The sequence below is a fragment of the Olea europaea genome, unplaced genomic scaffold, assembly GCF_002742605.1.
Source record: "Olea europaea var. sylvestris unplaced genomic scaffold, O_europaea_v1 scaffold747, whole genome shotgun sequence".
NCBI lineage: Eukaryota > Viridiplantae > Streptophyta > Magnoliopsida > Lamiales > Oleaceae > Olea > Olea europaea.
In genome coordinates, this window is record NW_019265877.1 from 637538 (window position 1) to 663357 (window position 25820).

Genomic DNA, 25820 nt, shown 5'->3' on the forward strand with positions numbered 1-25820 from the left:
AAAAGACGAGCTTCAAACATGGACTTACTATGTCTATGCCTCTATTGGTAGAGATTAAAATTAAAATTTTAATTTAACTCAAAGTTAATAATTAATTTTAACAACACATTTAATGAAATTCACAACTTTTATATTTCATCAAAATTTATCAAAATTTATTAAAAATTTAATTTTAATTCTCATCAAAGAAAATGAACAGATCAAATTCATTTTTATTGGATAATATTAGGATATGTTTGATAGATGAAAATTTTCTCTAGAAAATGGAATAGCATTGTTTTCTCGAAAATTCATTTTCCAACTTTTTGTCACCTCAGACGAATTCCACATTTTCCTTGAATTGGCCAATTCTAGTCATTGTAGCGCTTTTTTTTTTTTTTTTTTTTGACAATGGAAACAAATTCTAAGAATTATTGTAAAAAAAATATTTTCCTTTAATCGGCAATTTTCATGTAAAACAAAGTCAAACGAATATCAAAAGATAGATGATTTTTTTTTTGCAATGGAAATAAATTTCATCCCCAATACTAATAAATTCTATCACTTTAATTGATAATTTTTATGTAAAATAAAATCAAACAAACACAAAAAACACTCTTATTTCAACATTTTTTCCATGAAAATTTATACCAATCAAATGCAATAATTTACAATTTTCAAAAAAATAATTTTTAGACAATTTAATTTTCTAAAATTTATTTTATTTTTATTTAAATTTTATTTTTGCAATCAAACGGGCGCTTATTATTGTTTGCCCCCATTCACTTCCATTTTGTTACGAGTAATATGACATAAACGTAGGTGTCACAAAGTACAATCAACTTCAACATCAAACAAAGTAGTACTTGACCTACCGATAAAAAAAAAAAAAAAAAGTAGTACTTGACCTACAACGGTAATGCCCCCTATATTAGACAAAAAAAGGTGCAAGAAAATGGGTAATGGACCCAAAAATTTAAAAAAAGAAAGAAAATTTAATTTGAAAGCACAATAATGTTTAATTTGAAAGCACAATAATGCTGGAGATAATGCGTGGGATCCTACCAATCAATTCTGGATACTGTAGATAATTACAAACTCTTTGAAATTAAAAAAAGAAAAAAAATTATAACAAGATCTCTTGTTTGCTTGACTGTGCACTGTCATCAATCAAAACCTAAAAGAAGTACAGAACCAAAAAAAAAAAAAAAAGAAAAATTCATTTTGAATTCGTAAAGATATTTTCTTTTCGAGGATTGTGGTGTTTGTTTTTCTTTTTTTCTGGCACTCGGCGTCTTCTAAATCTTGAGGTACTTTTATCCATTTTCTCTGTCTCCCTTTTTGATTTTTTCATCCAAGTCTTGATTTTTCCTGTTTTAATTTTATTTCTGCTGTGAAAATCAATGTGGGTTTGTTTCATTTTTATTGTTTTTGATTTTTTTAAATTTTTTTTTCTGTAGTTTGAGCTAACTCTCTGTGATTTGCGTTTTCGGGAATTAATTCTTGCTCAAAATGGTTCCCTTTTCCCGTTTGCTTATGTTGGTAGGATTTATGCTACTGTGGATTGATTTCTGAAATTGGGTGTCTTCATGTGAAAATGAACCATCGAAAGATGATTGCTTTGTCTTAAAATCCAAAATTTTGCTAGTTAAAGAATTGCTTAATTTTGGGTCGTGTTTTGCTTATTCCCGTGTGCCTTGCGATTTCTGTTAAATTTTTCTTATCCTCGTGTGCCTTGTGATGGAAACAATAAGCATACTTGATCTTTACTGCGAAGGCTTGTAAAAGAACTGGATTTTTCCATTCATTTGTTTTCTTTGTGTCTGCATTTTCCATTGCTGACTTTCTCGAATGCTTGAATTTTTGGCCCTTTTCCTGAAAATTAGTTAGTTTCTGCTAATTTAGTCACTTGGGCTTGTAAGCATGCGTGATTTGCTAATAATGGTTGCTGCAGATGTAAATTACTGAATGCTGATTCTAACATAGGCAATTGTGTAGTATGAAGATTAGTTAATTCTATGTGAACAGCTGACGTTTCATTAATGATTTTACGTTCTTTTATAGACTGTAGGAAAAAGGAGCATGTGTAATTGATAAATGATATCTGTGGACATTCAGAAACATGATAAGTTCATTTAAAAGATTTGCAACTTCATTACTTAATGCATTGCTGGTTTAGATTAACAAAAGATCACTGCATACAAGAAAAATATTAGGAAAGTTGTGTTTATGACATTTGCTCTTTGTTCTGGGCATTTTGATTAAATGTGGTAACCATAAGCTATGTAATAATTAACTGGTTATACTGCCATGAATGGATTGTGGATTTTGTCGTTTGTTAACAAAAGCAGATACTCCTACCTACAATTCCATGCTTGCAATTATCACATGATTCATCATTATATGATGATTTCATTTAATTCAGTTATATCATGTAATCATTCTCACTGGCAAAAAAAGAACCATTATAACTACAATGATACAGTTGGGTTGCAAGTCATTATTTTTTAAAATTTGCAATTTGACAAATGTGGGGTTCACATATTTATGTCAGGTATCTGCTTGATGAGGAATTAATTATCAGGATTTGTAGAAAACCAGGTTTTCTAGTTTTGTGAGCATGGATAAAGTATCCTCTGACTGTCCATATCCAGGATGTTTCTTTTGTGTCATGAAGGAAGGGAGCCCGAGCAAGCGCAGAGCAAGTATACTAAAGTTTTTCCGAGATCTTCCTTCACAGGATAACGATGGTCAGGTTCTACCTATTAGTGGACTTTGGAATACTGCCATGGCGCATCCCAATGATCCCGAATTTATCGAGTTGGGAATATTTGAATGCATGGCAGCGCTTATCTGGAAGGGTTTAAAGAACCGCCGCTGGCTATCCCACGATCAAAATATATATATCCCATACTATGCAGCGCATATAATTGGATCTTACACTATGAATATGGAAGAATTTGCAGAAACAGCAGTGCGTGCCGGGGTAATCCCACCCTTAGTTGAACTTCTTAGAGGGAGGTTAACATGGGTTGAACAACGAGTGGCTGTCAGAGCTCTAGGGCATTTAGCGACCTATGCCAGCACTTTTCCTGCTGTAGCTAGTCATGGCGAGATTTTAGAGCTCTCCATGCAGCTGGCAGTGAGTTCACTTGAAATTGTATACTCCCACTTTTACCAGTATGTTGACCAGAGGTTCGGTTATCATTGTGATCTTCTTACACGTGGCATGGGCGGTGTTGAAATGGAGTCAAGGAAAGCCGAGGAATGGGCTAGCCAGCTTCAGTGTTGGTCCCTTCAACTCATCAATTGCTTTGCTTTCAAATCTGAATTTCTTCCGACTATATGCAAACCGGAATTTCTAACAAAACTTCCAGGCATGTGGGGTGGACTTGTTAATGAAAACTCGCCTGCCGGTATTGGTTTATTACGGACAATTTGTCATCATAAGATTGGCAGGGGACCAGTCGCTAGCTGCACTGGCATTATAGAGGCATTGTGTAATATTGCACGATCATCAGATGATTGGCAGTATATGGCCATTGACTGTCTTTTATGGTTGCTCCAAGATCCAAATATTAGTAATAAGGTAATTGATCTTAGTGCTATTTTCCATAGCATTTATTCACTACCAGTTGTTAATAAGATGCTTCTCACTAAATATGCTGATTTTATTGTTCAACACATTTCATTAGTAGATACATTCACTAAATTTTTAAACATAGTTTTATTCGCCTCCCTCTGGTCACTGAAGTTTTAACAGATGCAATATATAACTTCCGTATTACTAGAATATGAGATTTGTTGTCTTCACTTAGCAACAAATGAAGAAATTTCTTCACTAAAGGCAAAATGCTAAAAAACATGTATGATGTATTTGGGAACTAGGTTCATAAAATGATTTTATCCGTATCAGATCATTTTGGTATGTTCTATGTCATATCTTAAATTGATTATAATATTTTTGCAAATATTTGTCTGGCTTAATTGTTTGTCATCTATCTATATAAAGTTTTACCTTGAAATATTCAATATTTAAAATTTTTAATGTGTCCTTGTATTTCAGTACTTTGGACATAACTTTATTACAGTTTTCAAAAAAACGTAAAGTGTGGTGAAGTGGGGAGACCAAGCTTTGGCCTAGGCATAAAAAAACGTTTTCTTGTGTTAACAATAATTTATAATCTTAAATCAATTTAAAATTATTTAATAATTAAAGAAAAAACCTTTAAAAAGCCTTAAAAAGCGTGCCTAGGTGCGACTAGGCGTGAAAAAAATTAAAAAAGGACAAGAAAGACAAAAAAAAAAATAAAAAAGTGCAAAACGCCTTCGCCTCGTGCCTAGGTGCCTCTTTTTAGAACACTGCTTTATTAGCACTGTTCCAGACCACATTAGTTTTCTTTTTCTTTTTCTGTCAAATGTCGATCATCCTTTTATTCCTACGTCTTTCTTTGAAATAAACAAGCACGAGTTTTAAATTGCTCAAAAGCACCCCGTGAAAGTTGGTATCAGAGCTGCGGCTCAAGACCCTCGATAAGAAAGCTATGGATCCAATTACATCACACACCACTGAAGTGGTAGAGCCTCCCAAGAAGGGTACTACGAAACAGCGCGTGGATGCGCTTGATGAGACAGCTACTAGGTTGTGCTATGCTGTGGAAGGTCTCGAGGAAAAAGTCGAGATGGCCGAATCTGAGATTCGTGGATTACACATCCAATTGGATGAAAGCCAAAGAGCTTGCGCAGTAATGACGGAAGCTGCTGCAATCATTCCTGATCTGCAGGATGAAATGGAAGCGTTGAGAGCTCAATTACGAGTATTCCAACGTGCGGTGGGCAATGGGCAAGCTCCCGCACACGAGTATGCTCCTAGACTCAGAATTCCTGAACCGTGTACCTATGGAGGGGCACGTGATGCAAAAGAAGTCGAAAACTTCTTGTTTGATATGGAACAGTACTTTCTAGCAGCTTCGATCGAAGATGAAGCTAGAAAGGTAACCACAGCTACCATGTATTTGGGTGGAGATGCAAAATTATGGTGGCGAACCAAATATGCGGACATTCAGGCCCACAGGATTCGAATTGATTCTTGGGATCTCCTCAAGGAAGCGATCAGATCGCAGTTTTTCCCGGAAAATGTCGAGTATCAGGCTCGACGGGCTCTTCGAGACCTGAAACACACGAGCTCTATCAGGGAGTATGTGAAATCCTTCTCAGGGCATATGTTGAGTCAGAAAAGGACAAGCTTTTCACCTTTATGGAAGGGTTGAAACCGTGGACACGCACGGAACTTCAAAGACAGAAGGTTACTGATTTAAACACGGCCATGGGAGCCGCTGAATGTTTGAGCGACTACCAAACAGAATCTAGAAAAGATCGACCTTCAGGGAGTAATCAAGCAATTGGAGGTGGTAACAGATCTTACAGACCCAGCTCGAACCCAAATGGGGGAGAGCGCTACTCTCAAAATAGAAAAGGAGCCTATCAAAGCACCCGTGGCTTTCAGGAAAATTATCATAACAGCCGTCAGGCAAAGCACCCGTGGCTTTCAGGAAAATTATCATAACAGCCGTCAGGGAAATTTTAACGGCAGTAATAGTAACAACTGGAACAAAGGAAAAGCAACGGAGGGCCGAACTGATGCCACTCTCAAATTGAAGTGCTTTTTATGTGAAGGACCTCATCGGGTGTCGGAGTGTCCTCAGAAGCGGATGGTGAATGCATATTGTCAATTAGCAAGTGGCGGGCCAAGTTCAAAACAAGAGGTCCCGCAAGCTAATTGTAATAATGAGACTGACTCTGAAGAGGATAAGGAAGTAGTTGGGGCATTTTCACATCGGTGCAACACACTATCGCATCGGGTTGCTGAAAAGAATGATGTTCCATTGAAAGAGGCAAAGATGGAAGAAGCGAAGGCTCGTATTTGTAGGGCCAAAGGCTTAATGTTCATTGATGTAAAAATCAATGGGAAGCCAATCAGGGCTATGGTGGATACTGGTGCTACCCACAACTACCTTGCATGTACCGAAGTAGAGCGGCTCGGACTGGTTCTAGAAAAGGGTAGTGGAAAAGTAAAAGCAATCAACTCCGCTGCTTAACCAATAGCTGGAGTGGCAAAATCGGTGTTCATCAAAGCAGGTCCTTTCGAGGGGAGGACAAATTTATCTGCAGTTCAGATGGATGATTTCAAGCTTATTCTGGGATTGGAATTTCTTCGGGATACTAAGACAGCAGTGTTGCCATATTCCGATTCGTTAATGATGATGGGTAATAAGCCGTGTGTCATCCCTACACAGGTTGGGAGGATGGGCGAGAAGAGTATCTCAGCCATGCAATTTAGTAAAGGTTTCAAGAGAAGTGAACCCTCCTTTTTGTGTACTCTTCGATTAGAGGAGGTCGAAGAGGCGAATGGTCCTATTCCAAAACCCGTTAAAAGGCTTATTCGGGAATTTGAGGACATCATGCCGGAAGAATTACCAAAGAAATTACCACCAAGAAGGACGATTGATCATGAGATCGAACTTATTCCAGGCGCTAAAGCTCCCGCCAGGGCACCGTACCGTATGTCTCAGCCTGAGCTTGAAGAGCTTAGGAAGCAGTTGGGGGAAATGTTGGAGAGTGGAATCATTGTGCCTGCAAAGTCGCCATACGGAGCTCCTGTATTGTTTCAGAAAAAGACTGATGGTTCTCTTAGAATGTGCTGTGACTATCGAGCCCTGAACAAGATTACTGTAAAGAATAGCTATCCTATCCCACTGGTTGCAGATTGCTTCGATCGACTGAGTCGGGCGAAGTATTACACAAAAATTGATCTTAGGTCCGGATACTGGCAAGTTTGGATTAAGGAGGGAGACGAAGCAAAGACTACGGTGGTAACCAGATATGGAGCCTTTGAATTTAAGGTGATGCCTTTTGGTTTGATAAATGCTCCAGCAACATTTTGTACTATGATGAATCAGGTACTTCACGGGTTCTTAGATGATTTTGTCGTGGTGTACTTGGATGACATAGTAATCTATAGCGAGACATTGGAGGAACATGTCCAGCATGTGAGGCAAGTTTTTAATCGGCTATGGGAGAATGAACTTTATGCTAAGTCGTCTAAATGCTCATTTGCTCAGACATCTATCAGTTTCTTGGGTCACATCATTGAACAAGGCAAAATTCGCATGGATTCGAAGAAGGTTACAGCCATCAAAGATTGGCAACCACCAAAAACCGTACATGATGTACGTTCATTTCTTGGGTTATGCAATTACTATCGAAGATTTGTGAAAGGCTACTCAGAAATTGCACTGCCCCTTACTGAATTGACAAAGAAGGATAAGGATTGGGATTGGTCATCCCAATGCCAAGCTGCTTTTGAAAGGTTGAAGAAGTCCATGTGGACGAACCCGGTTTTAGCCTTACCGGATATGGCTAAACCATTCGAAGTTCATACAGATGCTTCAGATTTTGCCCTTGGTGGAGTCCTCATGCAAGAAGGACATCCGGTAGCATATGAGAGCCGAAAGTTAAACCAGACAGAACGTCGTTACTCGGCACATGAAAAGGAATAGTTAGCAGTTGTCCATTGTCTCAGAGGATGGCGTCACTATCTGCTTGGGTCTCCATTTATTGTGAAGACAGATAACACTGCAGTTAGTCACTTTATGTCCCAACCAAAACTATCGAGCAAACAGGCTCGTTGGCAGGAATTCCTTTCAGAGTTCAATTTTATGTTAGAGTATCGTCCCGGCTCTAGTAATTATGTTGCTGATACTCTTAGTCGACGGGCCGATTTAGCTACCATCTGCTCTATAGCTGCTCTTTCAGGGAGCGCAGTCTCCACGAATACTAAAAACCAAATTCGGGCACTTATGGAGAAGGACCCGGCTACTCAATATTTGGTCGACCTTATCAAGCAGGGTAAAACTCGACTTCTGGCTAGATGGAAAACTAGTGAAGACAAAGAGAGACCGCCTATATGTTCCTAAGGGTGGAGATCTGAGGAAATCACTAATCACGGAATGCCATGACACAATTTGGGCGGGGCATCCTGGAGAGGAACGCACTTGTGCACTACTACAACGTGCATACTACTGGCCTCAAATGCGGGACGACATTGCAACATATGTAAAAACTTGTCTTATTTGTCAGCAAGATAAGGCAGATCATCAGAAAAAGGCGGGCTTGCTGGAGCCCCTTTCCGTTCCATCCCGGCCATTTGAAAGTGTATCGATGGACTACATTATTTGGTTGCCAAAAGTTGAGGATTTTGGCACTATCATTGTCGTGGTGGACCGTCTATCAAAATATGCAACTTTCATTGCAGCGCCTAAGTATGTATCTGCGGAAGAGACAACTCAACTCTTCTTCAAACATATTGTCAAATACTGGGGGCTGCCTAAGGACATCGTCAGTGATCGAGATCCTCGTTTCACTGGCATATTTTGGACTGAGTTGTTCAAACTTCTTGGTTCAACTTTGAGCATGAGTTCCAGTTTTCACCCACAATCTGACGGACAGACGGAGCGCTTCAATTCTATGTTAGAAGAATATCTTCGGCACTTTATCTTTACTTCGCAGAAAAACTGGGTAAAACTTTTTGATGCGGTCCAAATTTGCTTCAATGCCCAAAAGAGCTCTTCCACCAATAAGAGTCCTTTTGAGATTGTTACTGGCCAGCAACCGCTACTCCCTCATACAGTGGATATTGAACGAAGTACCAAGTCCCCTCAAGCAAAGAGCTTTTCTCAAGAGTGGAAACAGAATATTGAAATTGCTCGGAGCTATCTTGAAAAAGCTCAAAAACGGTATAAAAAGGCTGCAGATCTAAGCGTCGTTTTATTGAATTCAATGTTGGAGATCTGGTAATGGTTAAGCTTCCCGACAGAAATGTTTACAAACCAACAAGAGGGAAGGACTCAAGATTGTCACCAAAATACATTGGACCATTACCCATTGTGAAGAGGATTGGAAGAGTTGCATACAGAGTTGAACTCCCTTCATGGTGTAAAATCCACAAGGTCCTTCATGTTAGTGTGTTGAAGCCATACTTTTCGGATAAGGAGGACGCATCTAGAAATGAGCCAAAGCGACTTGTATTTGAACTGAAGAAAGCTGGAAAGAAGGTTGCTGAAGCTATTCTTGACCATCGAATCACTCGGGCTTCTAGAAAAGATCATCAGGAGTACTTGGTCAAATGGATGGGATGCAGCAGCGAGGAGAATACTTGGGAAAGAGAAAAAGATCTCGGGGCCTTCAAATCATTAATTAAAGCGTATCATGCATTGATGGCACCGAGGACGTCGCCAAAACAAATGGGGGAGAATGTCAAGGACCGCAGCTTTACTTAGCCCCTTGACACTATCGCAGCCGCAGTTTGCCCAACTTCGGCCGCACATTGTAAATATTACTTTAAGCTTGAGTTGTAATTTTCGTTTCATTGTAATAGTTATTTTAATTGTAAAATAGCTCTGATATTGGTAAAAGATTAGTATGATTCCTCGTCTTTTAAACGTCTACTCCCGTCACTTGGGTTTTTGTTCAGAATGCTATTATAGGAGGTATTAGTCATTCAAAAATCTTTCAAGCTCACTGGTGTCCGCCCCCTGCACCAGCATTTGTAATTTTCTGCTTTCATCAATTGTAATGTTCAGTTTTCAGCAATCAATGTTCAATTTACTTTCAATGTATTCAAATTCTCAATTGTAAGCTTTCTACAAAATTGCAATCAAATTTTCTTTCGTCCCGACGCGACCGAGAAAAGGCGGAAGGTAGTCTAGCGGAGCAGACTACTGCCGTACGATGTTCCTTTCTGTGCCAAGAAGAAAGGCACCCCGTGAAACTAGGTGCGACTAGGTGTGAAAAAAAATTAAAAAAGGATAAGAAAGACAAAAAAAAAAAGAAAGTGCAAAACGCCTTCGTCTCGTGCCTAGGTGCCTCTTTTTAGAACACTGCTTTATTAGCACTGTTCCAGACCACATTAGTTTTCTTTTTCATTTTCTGTCAAATGTCGATCATCCTTTTAATCCTACGTCTTTCTTTGAAATAAACAAGCACGAGTTTTAAATTGCTCAAAATCTTCATTTCAAGAAGCATAAGAATTGATTCTCCTAGTCTTCTTATCATTGTTGACGTATCCTTTTTAGTCTAAGCATGTCTGAAATAAATGTTCACTCACCTATGCATAATGAACCATGTAAGAGAAGTCATGAATATACTTAAAAAGTCCAAATTTTTCCTGCCTAGTCTTTTTCCTGTGAGTGTGTGATTCTCTTATCTCGCATATCATGTGGCTCATTTAAGGCATGAATTATTGAAAATAAGCTTCTACCTATAAATTGAGATATTTTCTCTATTTTTTGATAAATTGATCACTAAGAATTGTTATTTAGAATCCAAAAATCTGTTGACCGTTCGACTGTTAATGTTTCCGCTTTCTTATTCGGAACCAGTTTCTTCAAGTGAACTTTCATCAATTTCCATGTCATATCATAAATGAGAACAGACTGACCATGACAGATAAACTTAATTGTTATAGAGTATGGAGTTAGTGCTTGCTTGGCTAAGCTTTTAAGTGCTTATAAGCACTGGGTTCCAAGAAATATGTTATTAAAAAGTAAATAAAAGCTGTGAGTTTTGAGGATGTGTGGTTAAAATGATGTTTGACCAGCATATAAGCACTTAAAAAAATCCATTACATGATTGGATATTCTAAATTTCCTTGCACTAATTATGCAGGTTATTGATAAGGCTGTACCTGCATTAGTTGACCTTGCAGAAATCTCAACTCTTGGGGATCATAAAAAACTTGGGGATTCAATTGTTAATGTTCTTCGGGAATGCATTCAATCACAAGGAGCAGGCCGCAACTCAATCAGTTCCCATGCAAAAGAAGAGGTAGAGGAGCTACTAAATTCTCGACAGAGATTAAAATGGGAGAAAAATATGCTGAAAGAGGATCTTCATATCAAACAGGCAGCTGCTTTAGTTGTAAAACTCGAAGGAAATTCCCTGTTCTCATCAGGAGATATTTCTGGTGCTCCTTCGAAGTATTCAGAAGCATTGGCTTTGTGTCCAATGAGGTCAAAGAAAGAGAGAGTTGTACTGTACAGTAATCGAGCTCAGTGTAATCTTTTATTACAACAGCCACTGGCTGCCATAAGTGATGCTACACGTGCACTTTGTATTCATAGCCCAATTAATCGTCATGCGAAAAGCCTTTGGAGACGAGCGCAAGCATATGACATGCTCGGTTTAGCCAAGGAGAGTTTGTTAGATGCTATTCTGTTCATAAACGAGTGCTCCCAATCGAGTGATCCCGATCTGTCCTTGAGGCAAAACAAGGTTCCTGACTATGCTGAGCGTTTAGTTAAGAAACAAATGCGTGCTGCTTGGTTATTTAGAGAGGCTGCAATTAAACATGGGGGAGTACAATGTGAAGGGGACGCTGGGGATATGTATGGACAAGAGACTGATGATTCTGAATGGGAAACTGCAAGTGAAAGTGATATAGGAAATGATGAAAGAGATGACTTTGGTAAGAATGATCGTGCATGGAAGGCTGACATTGAACGGAAAGAAAGATACAATAAAGCTATGACAAAAGGTAAAACTTCAACTTTTTGATTCTAAATAATAGGTATATCTCAAAGCAATATTTTTTATACTCAGTATGCAGTATCAGATAAGATCCCACAGTAAAAAGAGAGATTCTTATTTTTATTCCTATCTTATCTAGTACTATGTACCCAGTCCTGAACTAATCCCATGTCCACAAAAGATCTAACTTGGCACAGTCTACAGAACGTTTAGTAGCTCCTTCCTCATTTAGTAATATTATAGGCTTTCTGATATAATTCCAAGTTTGACTTTTCAAACAGTTGAAACCCTGATTTTTTCTGTAGAAATGTTGTTACTCTAATTTAAACTTAGTACTTGTTTACTTCTTTACATGCAGTACGATATATGCATTTATGTTTGTATATATGTATGTAACATATAGATGTATATTTTCTGCAGTCTGTTTATTTTACCTAGTGCTTTATAAAGTCTGATTTCATAACCAGTTGACATTCAAATTTGTTTGTCAATTGTTCTTTTCTCAACTTGATTAAAACTTCGAAACGATGCAGACATGAAGCAGGGATACAACATGCTGCTCATGGAGGATGAAGCATAGTCACGTGTCAGGTCAAGCTAAGAAATCGAATATGAAAGAGAAATACAAAGAAATGAAATGTTAATGGATTTTCTTTGCTCATATTGTATCTTCAACGATCGGGATCCTTTATTGTTGCTCAAACATTTATTGATGCAGAATCTTGAAACTCAGTTGGGATTTAGGAATGCGATATACGTTGCAATATAGCTGCTGCAGCTCATAGCATCAAATACGTGGTGTCCTGTGGCGCAGTCGAATTCTATTTCTAGTTAAATGTGTGTTTTTTAATGTTAGTTTTGTTTAAGCACTTCAATATATATGCAATCTAGGTATTGATCACTGGTTGTGCTTTATTGTTTGCTTTTTAATGTGTATCCATGTTTATTGTTTTGTAACATTCATAAAGTTTCTGTATATAAACCTTGGAGAATTTTGAGTGGATGATTGACTTTGAACAATTATATTTCTTATAATCAAGAAATGCATGTTTGGTATTGAATACTCCGAAGTACATTGAACAAATTTTATTTATCTTTTACTAGTACTGTCCAGTGATCTCATCGTCCCGTTAAATTCAAATGTTGATCGGCAACTACGGCACCTCCCAAGCCATTTTTCCTTTTTAGTGCAGGCTCAACGTTGATTACATCTGGGATTACAAGAGCTTTACTTGTCGGGTGTGGAGGAGACGAAAGATTCAGCCGTCTCGATCTCTACGGTTGAGTAAGATAGCACACTTATCGATGGGTACGATGGTTTTGCTGATTGCTTGGCCGAAACGTGGGATGTTTTATCTTTCTTGGAAGAGGTCAATTTCCTTCGTCGTGATCCTTCAAAGGATGTAGAAGGCATGACCTTTTGTATCATCCCAACGTTGATTCACCCACCAATAACCATCGCCGGCATACCACAGCCACACCGCCATAACGTCAGGAGACTTGAAACCATCTGGAAATTATTGGTTTCACTTGTACTCAGTGAATCACTCATTTTATCTCTTGTGCCATTTTTACAGTGAATGACAAAAAGAAGGAAACCTTTGTCCTTGGATGTTGGATTCGAACAAAATCCTGGTCATATAGACAAAACCCAGATGGGATAACTCTGAATTTCACCGATGTTTTGAGTGAATTCTTTAAAATTTCGGATTTTTTTTTTCAGGATTTTTTTCTTGTCTAAATTAGAAACTGATACAAAAAGCTTATTAGAGAAATGGAGAAAAAATGACATAATAATGTGAGCTATTCTCATTTCTCCTCCAGCTGTAATCGAAATAAAATATTAGCGACTATCAGCACAAAAATAAGAAAGTTTGGATGTAATCTGCAATTATTTGGAAGGTTTAGAACCCCAGCAGCCAAAGTTTTATTCGAAAGCAAAATCAATACATTATTACAAAGTACCCCACGATAGTAGTAAGAAGTAAACATTGCAAGCATTGAAACCATCTTTCCAAGCAAGGATCATAAAATCTTGGACCACTAGAACACAACCTCAATAGGCTCAAAACCTTTCTCAATTGATGCTTTCACAGCATCAACAAGAATCTGTGTCTTTCTACTGATGGTTGGCCATTTCTTTTCAGTACCCGAACCGTGTTCTTTTATACCAGAAACCAAACCAGAGAACTCCTTCACCATAAGGGCTTCCTGGGGAAGATCTGTATAGATTTTGTGTTCAGTTGGTGCAGGTTCAATCCCAATTGATAGCTCAGCAAATTTGGTGTTTGCTGTCACATAGAATGGTCCAACGTTCTCTTGGAAAGGAATTACAAAGTCATGGACACGTAAATATCCATTGGAGCCAAGAACACCGATATCCATAGTTAAATTGGTGAGGAAAGAACAGTAGAAAGTTGCTCTTTTCCCATCGTCCCAACGTAGAGAAGCAGCGCAGGATAGAATTACCCCGGCTTCGTTGAACTCTGCATCGGGCAAAGCAGTTACAGTTTTAGGCATTTCGTAGTCAGCAGCCCACAAGATTGCACGAATACTGTACCAGCCGGTGTCACCAAGAGCACCTAGGGCATCAAGATCTGGCTTCACACGGATGTCATTTTTCCGGAAATCATCGCCACTGTTGTACGAAAAAATGCTATGTACCTGTTAGAAAGATAACATCATCTACTCATGCCAACTCTTCACTGGGATTATATATAATAATAGCAGAGAAATACTGAGTTTGGTGAAAGTAGTTCGCACATGAAAACTGAACATCCAAGATTGCTAATATCTGCTCATTCACTATTCTAATACATACTCATCCGACTGAAAAATGATGCTATACTTATATCAGAGAAATTCCGGTTGACAAATCAGTATTACTAGAAAACAGTAAATTTTGACATCTACAATCCCCTTCATCAATTAATAGTCAGTACTTAATTTTTATGGTGTTCTAAACAGAATTCCGAAAGCCCTTTCCTTCCCTTTCGTTTATTACCAGGCTCTTTTCTTGTCCATAAAATTTTACAGCATGTTTAGCGAAGCTTAAGAAGTTATAAGCAAATTTCTTTTAAAATAAAAAATAAGTTTTAAAAATATAAGTAATCTACTTATCTTGGTAGTAATATTGAAAAATTCACAAGTAATATTATCAAAATACACAAAGCATACCGTTTTAAGTTGGCCAAAACTGTGAGAATCAGAGAGGAATTCCTTCATTTTAGGAGTCCTTGGATGGTGCATCCACATGGTAGCATCCATAAACTGCACCCCGTTGGATTCACACGCCTCCAGGATCAAATCCAGCTCCTTGAAATTCAGAGCCACCGGCTTTTCCAAAAGTATGTGCTTCTTCTTCTTAGCCGCGGCAACCACCCATTGGAGGTGGAGGCTGGTGGGCAGAGGGATATACACGGCGTCGACGTCAGGGTCCTCCAATACGGCGTCATAAGAACCGTACGCCTTTGCTGAAACCGGGAAGCCATTGTTTTTTGCAAAGTTAGCAGCTTTCTCGAGCGAGCGGCTGCCAATGGCAACAATAGTGCAGTTGGGGCTGAGTATCATGGCGCGGGACACTTTGCGAGCTATGTTAGCACAGCCCAGGATCCCGAAACGCACGGGCGGCGGCTCCGCGGCCATTGTTTAAGGCAGTATGAGTAGTGAGAATGTGTCCGGAGATGAGCAAGAAATGTCGATAAATAGGGTTATGGCACTTTGACATTAAGCCCCTGTTTGATTCCCATTATGTATGAAATTTAACGGGGGAATAATACTTTTTTGAAAAATGAGTGGTTGAAAAAAAAAGAAAAATTTTCGATTTACGTGTAATATTATTTTATGGAAAATTGTGTGGTTGAAAATAGGAGATAGAAAAATGAAATGTAATAGAATTTAATGTAATAGGGCTCAAATAGGGGCTAAATGTTGACCGATGAATTGATATAGAGCCTGTTTGGGAGTGATTTTGAGAATTGATTTTTTGACAAGTATGGTTCATCTGTAAGAGAAGAAGTCAAATATGACAGTTGGAATAGTGAAATAACGTCAAAATATTAATTTTTTAGGTGAAAAAATCGGTCCTAAACAGGCCCATAGTGTAATTTGGAAAGATCTGATTGGATTAAAAAGTTAATGGTATTCAAAACAGTTCAATGATAAAGAGCCTGTTTGGGCTCGATTTTTTTACCTAAAAAATTAATTTTTTGACCGTTATTTTACTATTTCAGCAGTTATATTTGACTTCTTCTCTCACATGTGGATCCCACTTTTCTCATAATGATCAAAAAATCAATTCTCAAAATCACTCCCAAACAGGTTCGAAGTATATAATGCAATATTATGTCAATCATTAAATCCAGTTTGATTATCATTCTTATAAAAATGAGAATGAAAAATATAGTCGTTACGGGACTTACACAATAGAGAGGAAGTCAAATATGATAGCTTTTTGTGATGGATAACAATCATATTTTTCATTTTTTTGGCCAAAGAATGAAAACAAACATAGCCTTAATAATTAAGAATAATTTTAGCAAAAGTCCCATACCTTTTAAACACTAAGTGACTTTCCTCTAATATTTTATTTGTTGCAATCGTTATCCCAAATTTTTCAAACCGTTGCATCTGATAATATTATAATATTACCATATAAAATAACAATTTAAATAATTAAAAAAAAACCAAAAATGGGAGAAAGGAAAATAAATTACGCTTCTTCCAAACCAAATACTCCTACCCATCTATGAACCACCGCTAGCTGACCACACAAATCTCAAAAATCTTCAAACTTCTCTCTTTATAATGCATAAAATGGCTTTACCCAATTCTTGAATAAGTTGGTACTGTCATAGTTTTAACTGGACATAAATCTATGGGTTTGTAGCGAAAAGATGAACTACTTCCGACGGGAACCCACTTTTGGCTCGACGGTATGCAAATTGTGGCACCACTTCTACTCCAATATGTAGGAACAATACAAGAAGCCCTAAGGTTTAATTTTACATTCAGAAATTTAGTTCTCTATTCTTCGTGATTAAACTATAAGAGTGTAAACTAATGGCTATGAATTTGGCAATCATTTTGTAATGCTTGTGGGGGTCTTTTCAAGAAGGAAGGGAAGACTAGAAGCAGCCACTGTCGGCACTATCAATAATGACAGTGCTGAACATCGAGTTTTTGATACTTCGCGGATTCATCACAATTTACAAAGCTAGAATATGTCTTGCTTTTCTTTATTATACAGTAATGAATACGGCAATTGAAAGCTGAATTGATTTAATTGATTGTCTACCTAAGGTCGTATTAGAGTGCTGAGCATTCGATTGTTCGTAATTGGATGGAAAAATAGTGTGGGTCCCATCAATTGGAGGAGGCACGATTGCCTATGACGATTTTGCGAATCAGCTATATTTTCCCAAAAATTGCAGTAATATTTTTGGGCCTATTTTTGTGATGTTCCATCAAAATGTACTATTAGATTAGGTGAGATGAATGGTGGTGGTTGATGGTAATGGGTGTTGTCGGAAGTGGTGTTCTAGATTTCTGAAGGTGATGAAAATCAAGGCTATTTTTGACATATTTCTTCCTCCAAAATGATTTTTAGCTTAGTTGTTTGCTAGAGTGTGTTACGAGTGTAATATCGTCAGTGCGCGGTATTTTTTGGTAGCATTGTCCATCGCTCGACGGTGCATATGGTATGACTTTTTTAGTTTGGGCTTTTTCCTCTCCTTTTTTATTATTTTATTGTATTTATGTGGAAATAAATTAAGTTCACCATTTTGTCCTTATAGAAAATAGTTAAAATATGGTCAAAATCACTTTTTTAAATCAACTAATGGTAAATTGGACGGATTCTATCCAAAAGGACCTCAAATGTAACATTTTGAAAGGTTAAGGGTGACTGTTATAACAAATGAAAGGTTAGAAGAAAATCTGCTAATATTTAAAAAGTTTGGGACTTCTGCTGCAAGTATTCCGAATAATTATATCACTATAACATGATTCGAATAAATAATGCATCTGCACCACACAACACGTACACGTCACGTGCATTTCATTTGGGCTCTACCCAAATCTACCAATATCAAGAGAAAAAAGCCTCAAGTATAGGAATTTCTTAACTTAATTCCTACATATGCTATTGTGACAACATTTGATTCTTTTGGTTTTTTTTTCTTTATTTCCATTCTCCAATGAATCTCGCCATGTATTATCTGTCAAAATTTTTTGTACTTGTAGCATAATTGATATCAAGAGGAAAAAGTCCCAAGTCTAGAGATTTCTTAACAAAATTCCAACATATGCTGTTATGGCAACATCTTATTCGTCTGATTTTGGTTCTACTCTCCAATGAATCCTTGCCATGTGTTGCTCGTCAAAATTTTTTGCATTCGTAGCATGATTGATATCAAGAACTATGCCACGTACTTATTGGATGAATCTCACATTTCGAAATACTCACAAATATTACTACTTATTTATAATTTAAACCATTTATAAATAAATTTACTTTTAATTCCTAGGAGGAGAAATTAAAGAATAATAATAATTTTAAAAAAAAACTATGTCACAATAATAGTATTAAAGACACATGCACCCTTTTGACAATAATAGAGACACTCTACGTTTGAAACAAATACTTAACTCCATCATTTCACAATTCGAGTATTATATATGCCTCTTTGTCACTTTTAAGATTAACTAGTGATTAAGAATATCTTCAAAAGATCATCTATCTATAAAGATTATCTTTAAATTAAGGGATTAAAATTTTTACTCTCTTGTACTAAATCGAACTTTTTAGTAGGTTATAACTATCAATAAAGTAGGGTCCTTGATCGTATGGCTTGAGTACAGCCATTGGGTTTGACCAAACTTTTGCTCAAAGTTATAGCTCCCCTCATCTTATCTCAATATGAAGTCTTAGTCTTACCTATTTATCTTAACGAAAAAGAGCTTTTTTTGTTGGCCTCGTTAAGTCTCTCAAAATAAAAGGTATTGGAAGTGAATATTGACCAATGTAGGAAGCTTCGGAGGATGGTTGTGCTTCCAATTAATTATGTGAATGAATTGCACTCTCGATCCCTCCTAAAAATTGTAGTGGGTCTCCCCACATTTAGCTCATGCCATTCGAGGTTGCCCACATTCTTCATCCAATACCATAGGCTCCTTTTATTTAACAATGCTCTCGATTTTGGTTCTTCATTTTATTTTTTCAAGAAAAATTTATTAATTTTCTCCTATCTTTTATTCAACCTATATTTTTTATATGTTAATGATTAATTCAAATAAGATTTGAATAGAGAGTGCTTTTGGCTCTCAAATTTAATAAGTAAAATCCACTCTCTATTTTAAAAAATTAAGAATATGTTATACAATATAGAGAAAAAGAGAGGCGAACGTTTATTAAGAACCAATATTCATAGAGAAAAATTAGAGATACAATTGTAATTGTTGACCTCGCGAATTGGACCCTTTACGTGGCCAACCGATAGCTGCTCCACGTAATCCTGCCTGCGCACAGTCAACGCATGGTCAGATGCACACGGCTGGAACCAGCGAGGGTGGCGGCGGCCGCATCCACTCCGACGGTCAGGTTAGCTTCTGGTGATTGGAAAAGTGTCATGGTTGTACAAAAAGGGTGGGGAGGAGAATATATATTTACTTGTTATGAAGAGTTAAGTTGTAAGAGTTTCATTACCTTTGTCTCTTGTCAAACCTTGGGTATTTATAGTTGAGGAGAACCGTTAGATGTGGGACACGTATATGCATTTGAAGGTGTGAGGCGTCTACTCATAAGCGTCAATTAACCGCGTCTATAGAGTGGGCGGGTAATAAGTTCTCCCGAATTGAGTTGACATAAAGTTGATACGTCACATCAACTAGGCCCATGGAGACGTCAAATCAATTAAACCTTGAGGACAGAAAAGATCTTAACACATATCTCTTTTTGAAATTGGCTATGGATCCTCTGACAGAGATCCTCGGAGTGCATTGTGCTTCGGCGTCAGCAGCAAGAACGTTTCCGTTGGTTCAGTATAATTGTTTGTGTCTCGCAGCGCGTTAGAAGCTCGCTAACATTAGTGGTGGAATCATTTCGGAACCACTTCGGATGGGTGTTGGGCACCTCGTATGACGTAGCGGCAAACTTTCCGAAGTGGTTTAGATAGAGGCGTAACAGTAGTCCCCCCATGTTTAGGCATGAATATTTATATCATGGGTGAACTTGTTTTCCCGATCGGGTATGCCTGCCTCGGGATAGGAACTGCGGTTTGTGAGAGCTTGTGGGATGGTTTTCTATGTTCACCAAAGAGATGAAGGTCGGGACATATCTTCCACAGACACGCTAAAGCTTCATTATTGCCTAAGGAAGGAGCTTATCCGTAACCGATATGTTGGCCAACAGGATGGTGCGTTGGGAGACGGCTAAAGCTTTGTAAAGCTTAGGAGGGAACGTAGCTGCCGAGGCGATGACCCACAGGGGACTCCGCATCTGGTGCGTCTAAACTTTGTAAAGCTGTAGAGTTCTTCTGTTACTGGTGTGCTAACCCACAGGGGATGACGCTTTGAAAGATGGCTAAAATTTTGTAAAGTTTAGGAGGAAACGCAGCTGCCGAGGCAATAACCCACAGGGGACTCCGCGTCTGGTGCGTCTAAACTTTGTAAAACTGAGTGAGGGGCTCATCTGCCACCGGTGCACTGAACCACAGGGGACGACGAGTTGGGAGATGACTAAAGCTTTGTAAAGCTTAGGAGGGAACGCAGCTGTCGAGGTGATGACCCACAGGGGACTCCGCGTCTGGTGCATCTAAGCTTTGTAAAGCTGAGTGGGGGGTTCATCTGCCACTAGTGCGCTGACCTACAGGGGACGGCGCGTTGGGAGATGGTTAAAGTTTTGTATTGTCGAGGCGATGACACAGAGGGGACTCCACGTCTGGTGCGTCTAAACTTTGTAAAGCTAAGTGAGGGGCTCATCTGCCACTGTTGCGCTGACCCATAGGGGATGACGCGTTGGGAGATGGCTAAAGCTTTGTAAAGCTTAGGAGGGAACGTAGCCGCCGAGGCGATGACCTATAGAGGACTCCGCGTCTGGTGCATCTAAGCTTTGTAAAGCTGTGTGGAGCTCATCTACTGGATCTGAGGCGAACATTTCTGACGTTAAATGATTTGACAGCTCTCGCATATTTTCACGTGAGCATGAGGGTCACAGTTCGATCTTTGGTGTAGATCAAATCTGACGTTTCATTTCAACAGCCTAGATTGATGATGCGACGGACGGCCTAGATTGATTGCATTTGAATTCAACGGTGGAGATCAGCTGGGACGCCCTATAAAAGGCGGACTTGAGTGTTTGGGGAGTTTTTCACTTTTGCGAAATCAGAAACTTCATTTGCTCTCAAAACCCTTGCATTTTTCGGCGTTCTTCAAGTATTTTCCGGTGACAACTCCAATTTCCGGTGACTCTACAGTATTTCCTAACCATTTTTGGCTGTTGAACCCCCGTTTCATGAGTTTCAATAAGTATTTGACATCTTTCATTTCTAAAAAAATGGCTTCTGAGGGTAGTGGTAGTTCAGGGAGAGGGCTGGAATTAGTATGAATGGATGAGCCCATTTTGGCGACCTTCTCCGAAATTTTCGAAGCGATAATTGGGGGGAGAATATCTGGAAGAGGCCTGATAGCCCAGTAGACACGTCTCTGCATTGGGGGTGTCGGATTACCCTTCTAAGCTAAAAAGTGCCGACCTGGATAGAGTTAGGACGGAATATAGGATTCTAGACAGTGTAGATTTGATCCTACTTGAACCCGATGAGAGAGCCTGTTACCCTAGGCCAGGGTGCATGGCAATTAGCGAAGCGATTCTTAGGGCTGGCCTTAGGCTCTCGATCCATCATTTCTTTCGCCTAGTCCTTAAGTCTTATGGTTTAGCTCCGACCCAGTTGAACCCGAACTCTTGGAGCCAAATGGTGGGCTCCTGGATGTTATGAAAGGAGGCATCGCTTGGGGTAGAGTTGGCTTTTTCTGTCTTCCAAACCCTCTACATCTCCAAGGTAGCGGCTGGGGGGGGGGGGGGGGGAGCCGGTCTGGTATTACCTCCAACCCCCCCCCCCCCCCCAGGGGGGGGGGGGGGGGGGGGGGGATAAGACCAGGGTCTGGTATTACCTGACCTCATGGGGTTTCCATACTCCATTCGTGCTCGATTTGTTGAGCTCTATTAAGGAGTGGAAGAGCTCATGGTGCTGGGATGTCGGGAGATGGGACACGATGGAGGGGGACCCCTGGCGCCTCTTACGGTCCATACGAAGTATTCTATACTTCGTGAGTACTGCTGCTTTGCGTTTATGTTTATTTTTCTTTGGTTTGGATCGTAACTGCTATTTATTTTCTTTTGAAAGCACTCTTCCTCGATGTGAAATATCCATCGATGATTTCAATATCATTTGCATCATCTACTGGCTGCCTCCGAAGAAGAGGTCATACCACCAGCTGATTAGGAAGAACATTCACTTCGTGACGCACGATCTGATGGCTTCTCAAGGTAAATTTCCCGAAGTGAATACTCTAGTAATTTTTCGGACCCTTTACACTTGTAATGATTTCCTTTTTTCTTTGCAGATAACTTTAACAGGAAGATGTCCCTGAAGCCTGATTTCAAGACCATCCAGTAGATGATGGAAAAGGCGAGAGTCTTAAAGACCTCCTCCTCTGCATACAAGAAGTAGATGAAGGATCTGGTGGATGCCAGCAAGAGGCTCCAGCCTTCGACAGAGGAGGAGGTGGCGGAGGATCCGGAGGCCAACTTGCTGCAAAAGGGTAATAAGTCTGTTGGCCCTTCGGAGCGCCCAACAGTGGCGAGGCCGCCCCGATTCTAAAGCAAACCACCATACCCACTAGGGTGGCTATCCCGGAGAAGACACCTGCACCTTTCGAGGCATCTCTTGCCTCGGCTATAGCCCCAGTTGCTGCTGTTCCAATTGCCCAAGTGCCAGGGCAACCGAAGAAGAAGAGAGCCCGTCCTTCGAAGGATGAGGACTTCTTGGCCACAAATTCTGAGGAACTGGTAAAAGAGGTGCTGGAGGTTCTTTCTCTGGAGACGGTGGCAGTGGCGGTGGTCCACAACAAGTATTGGACAGAGGAATAGAAAGACCACATTGCCGCCGAAGACCTTGTCACTGCAAACAGTGCCTATGTGGCCCAGGCCCTAAGCACAAGCATCTAACTTGAGGGCTTGGTGAAAGACCTCAATGCCAAGAGGAAGGATCTCTCCAAGCACCTTGAGGAGGCGATATATTATAGGGACGCAGTGCGGGAAGCCCAGGCTAAGGTGTTGGAGGAGGAAAAAATAAGAAAGGAAGTTGAGGCCCAGCTGGCTACTGCCAAGGGAGAAATAGAGCGGTTGAAGGATGAGCTCTATGAAGTGGAGTACCAGGTGGCTGCAATGACCAGAAGAGTGGATCATGCCAATGAGCACCACCGGCTTCCCACGATGGCTCCGGAGGCCTCCAATAAAGAAAAAGCTGAGTTGAGGCAGAGGGCGGAGGCCCAGGCTGAGGAGATTGCCTCCCTGAAGAGGGAGATGAAGTCGGCAGGGAGGTGGCGATGTAGAACTTTATTGACCATTTCGAGGAGCACCCCTTGTACGACGACTTCGTCAACTACTGGGCCTCTTGGAGTGCTCAAGGACTGTTGGTTGGCTAAAAAAGGTCCACTCTACTCTCGACATATCTTCTTTAGAGGCAGAGTTCGGTGGGCCTACTGGAGGCCGGCCTGATAGGTTTGCCGAGGAAGCTCTAGAGGTCCCTGAGGGGGGCGAGGCGGAGGCTGGCGTTGAAGACGCCCCAGTAGAATAGGGTTATTCTTGTAATGGCTTCGGACTCTTTTGTAATTCAATTTCAAATGAATGAAATGAAAATTTTTGTTTAAGTATTGTTGCTTCTGCTTTTTTATTGTGTTGAGCTGTTTATACTTGAGTATATGAATGACAAGCATTTAAGCAAACAATAAGCACCACTTACCGATAACCAGTCGATAAAAGGAGATCGGAGCAATAACATATTAAATAATCGAGGCAACAACTCATTAACTGATTTGACATAAAGAACTGAAGTATCATTACTTAGAGGTTACATCATCCATCACTAAGGTAATTTCAGCACTTAGTAAGATAGGAAAGTTACAAATGAGATCGGATCGTGACAAAAACATATTAGACAGCATGGAGATCGGATCGGAACCTACGTTCATCATTGATAGTACTTTCTCAAGTGTTCGATGTTCCATTGATGAGGCAGTACTCTCCTTGTTATATCTTCAATTTCAAAAGTACCAGGTCCGGATTCTTTGCAGATGCGATAAGAACCCTCCCAGTTTGGTCCAAACACTCTGGCTCCAATTGGCTTTGACGATTAGAAGACCCTTCTAAAAACGAGGTCCCCCAATAGAAAACTTCGATTTCTGACTTTGGAGTTGTAATAGCGAGTCATCTTCCTTTGATACTTGGCCAGTTTCACTTGGGAGGTATCCATCCTTTTTCAAGGAGGTGGAGTTTGCTCATTCGAGCTTCGTCGTTACCGATCTCATTGAAGTGTATACGACGATGCGATGAGACTCCTACCTCGACAGGGCTCATGGCTTCGACTCCGTAGGTCAACGAGAAGGGTGTCTCCCCTGTAGCGGTTCAGCTAGTTGTGCGGATGGCCCAAAGGACGTGGGGAAGCTCATCAATCCACGCCCCCTTCGAGGCGTCAAGCTTCTTTTTTAGGATATGCTTGATGGTTTTGTTTACTGCCTCAACTTGCCCATTTGCTTGGGGGTGATGAGGCGTCGAGAAATCCTTCTTTATCCCTAGTTCATTGTATAAGTCTCGCATCTTCTTGTTGTTGAACTGTCTCCCGTTGTCGGACACTAAGAAGTGGGGAATGTCGAACCTGCAAATGATGTTCTTCCAGATAAACTTTGTAGTATTTGCCTCGGTGATCTTGGCAAGAGGTTAGCCTTGATTCACTTGGTGAAGTAGTCAATGGCGACAATGGCAAAAGTCACGCTTTCTCTTCCTTTTGAGAGTGGACCAATAAAGTTGATGCCCCATTTGGCGAATAGCCAGGGACTGGTGACTGTGGAGAGCCTTTGAGAAGGTTGTCTTTGAATATTTGAGAAGCGCTGACACTTATCACATTTCTGAACGAATTGGCAAGCATCCCTTTTCAGGGTTGGCTAGAAGTAGCCTTGTCGGAGCACTTTGTGTGCCAGAGCCATTCCTCCGGAGTGATTTACGCAGATCCCTTCATGGATCTTCCTGAGTATATACGTGGCTTCTTCTCCTCCTACACATCGGAGAAGTGGGGAGGCAAAGCCTCTTTTGTAGAGGACATCCTCTTGTAGGACAAAGTGTGCGGCTCTCCTTTTTAACTTCCTCGCCTCGCTTCTTGAAGCTGGTAGTGATTGATCCTTGAGATAGGCCATGATGGGTTGCATCCATACTAGGGCACTTTCTATCCATAACAACTTTTCACCTCCGGAGATGGAGGGCTTCGACAAGCGTTCAATGGGAACAATTTCTAGCAGCTCTGAGTCTTTGCTGTTGGCCAATTTTGACAGGGTGTCTACATGAGTGTTCTCAAGGTATGGGACTTGGATCAATTCGAACCTCTATTAATGTGGGATTAGGTCCAAGACCAATTTTAAATATGAAGCCATCTTACTGTCTTTGGCAGCAAAGTTCCCGTTGACCCGACTCACCACAAGTTGAGAGTCGCTGCTTGTTAGGAGCCTTCTGACCTGCATTTCTTTTGCGAGTCTAAGGCATGCTAGAATGGCCTCATATTCGACAGCGTTGTTTGAGGCTTTAAGTCGAACGTTACTGCGCAATTTAGCTTGTGACCTTCCGGGCTTTCCAAGATGATCACAGCTCCGGAGCCAGTTTTTCCTAAGGATCCATCCACGAACAAGTTCCGTGTTGGGAGCTCAGCTGGTTCCATTGCCGCCTCCATTTCTAGCGCTATGGTAAATTCAGCCACAAAATCTGCAAGGATTGTCCCTTGATGGCATGTCTGGGTCGGAATAGTAGGTCGAACTCACTGACCTCAATTGCCCATTTTAGTTGGCGGCCCGAAGTTTCCATTTTCTACAGTACTTGCTTCAATGGGAAGTTGGTGAAAATTTCGATTGAGTGGGCCTGGAAGTATGACCTCAGTTTCCTTGACGTCGTGATGAGGGCAAGTGCCAGTTTTTCCATGCCCGGGTAGCGGGTT

At 40.1% G+C, this 25820-nt stretch overlaps 2 protein-coding genes across 2 annotated transcripts; one reads left to right on the forward strand and one right to left on the reverse strand.

Moving 5' to 3' along the window:
- Positions 1-1103: 1103 nt before the first annotated feature.
- On the forward strand, positions 1104-12585 carry LOC111391074. Its single transcript, XM_023016216.1, has 4 exons — positions 1104-1289; positions 2534-3568; positions 10705-11572; positions 12099-12585. The coding sequence occupies exons 2-4, from the start codon at positions 2600-2602 to the stop codon at positions 12143-12145; spliced, it is 1884 nt and encodes a 627-aa protein (XP_022871984.1). The 5' UTR covers positions 1104-1289; positions 2534-2599; the 3' UTR covers positions 12146-12585.
- An 841-nt stretch (positions 12586-13426) lies between these two features.
- LOC111391054 (uncharacterized oxidoreductase At4g09670-like) lies at positions 13427-15287 on the reverse strand. The gene is made up of 2 exons (XM_023016194.1): positions 14743-15287; positions 13427-14229 (listed from the first exon to the last, which is right to left on the reverse strand). Exons 1-2 carry the CDS (start codon positions 15208-15210, stop codon positions 13609-13611), a joined length of 1089 nt encoding a protein of 362 aa, XP_022871962.1. The 5' UTR covers positions 15211-15287; the 3' UTR covers positions 13427-13608.
- Positions 15288-25820: the final 10533 nt, after the last annotated feature.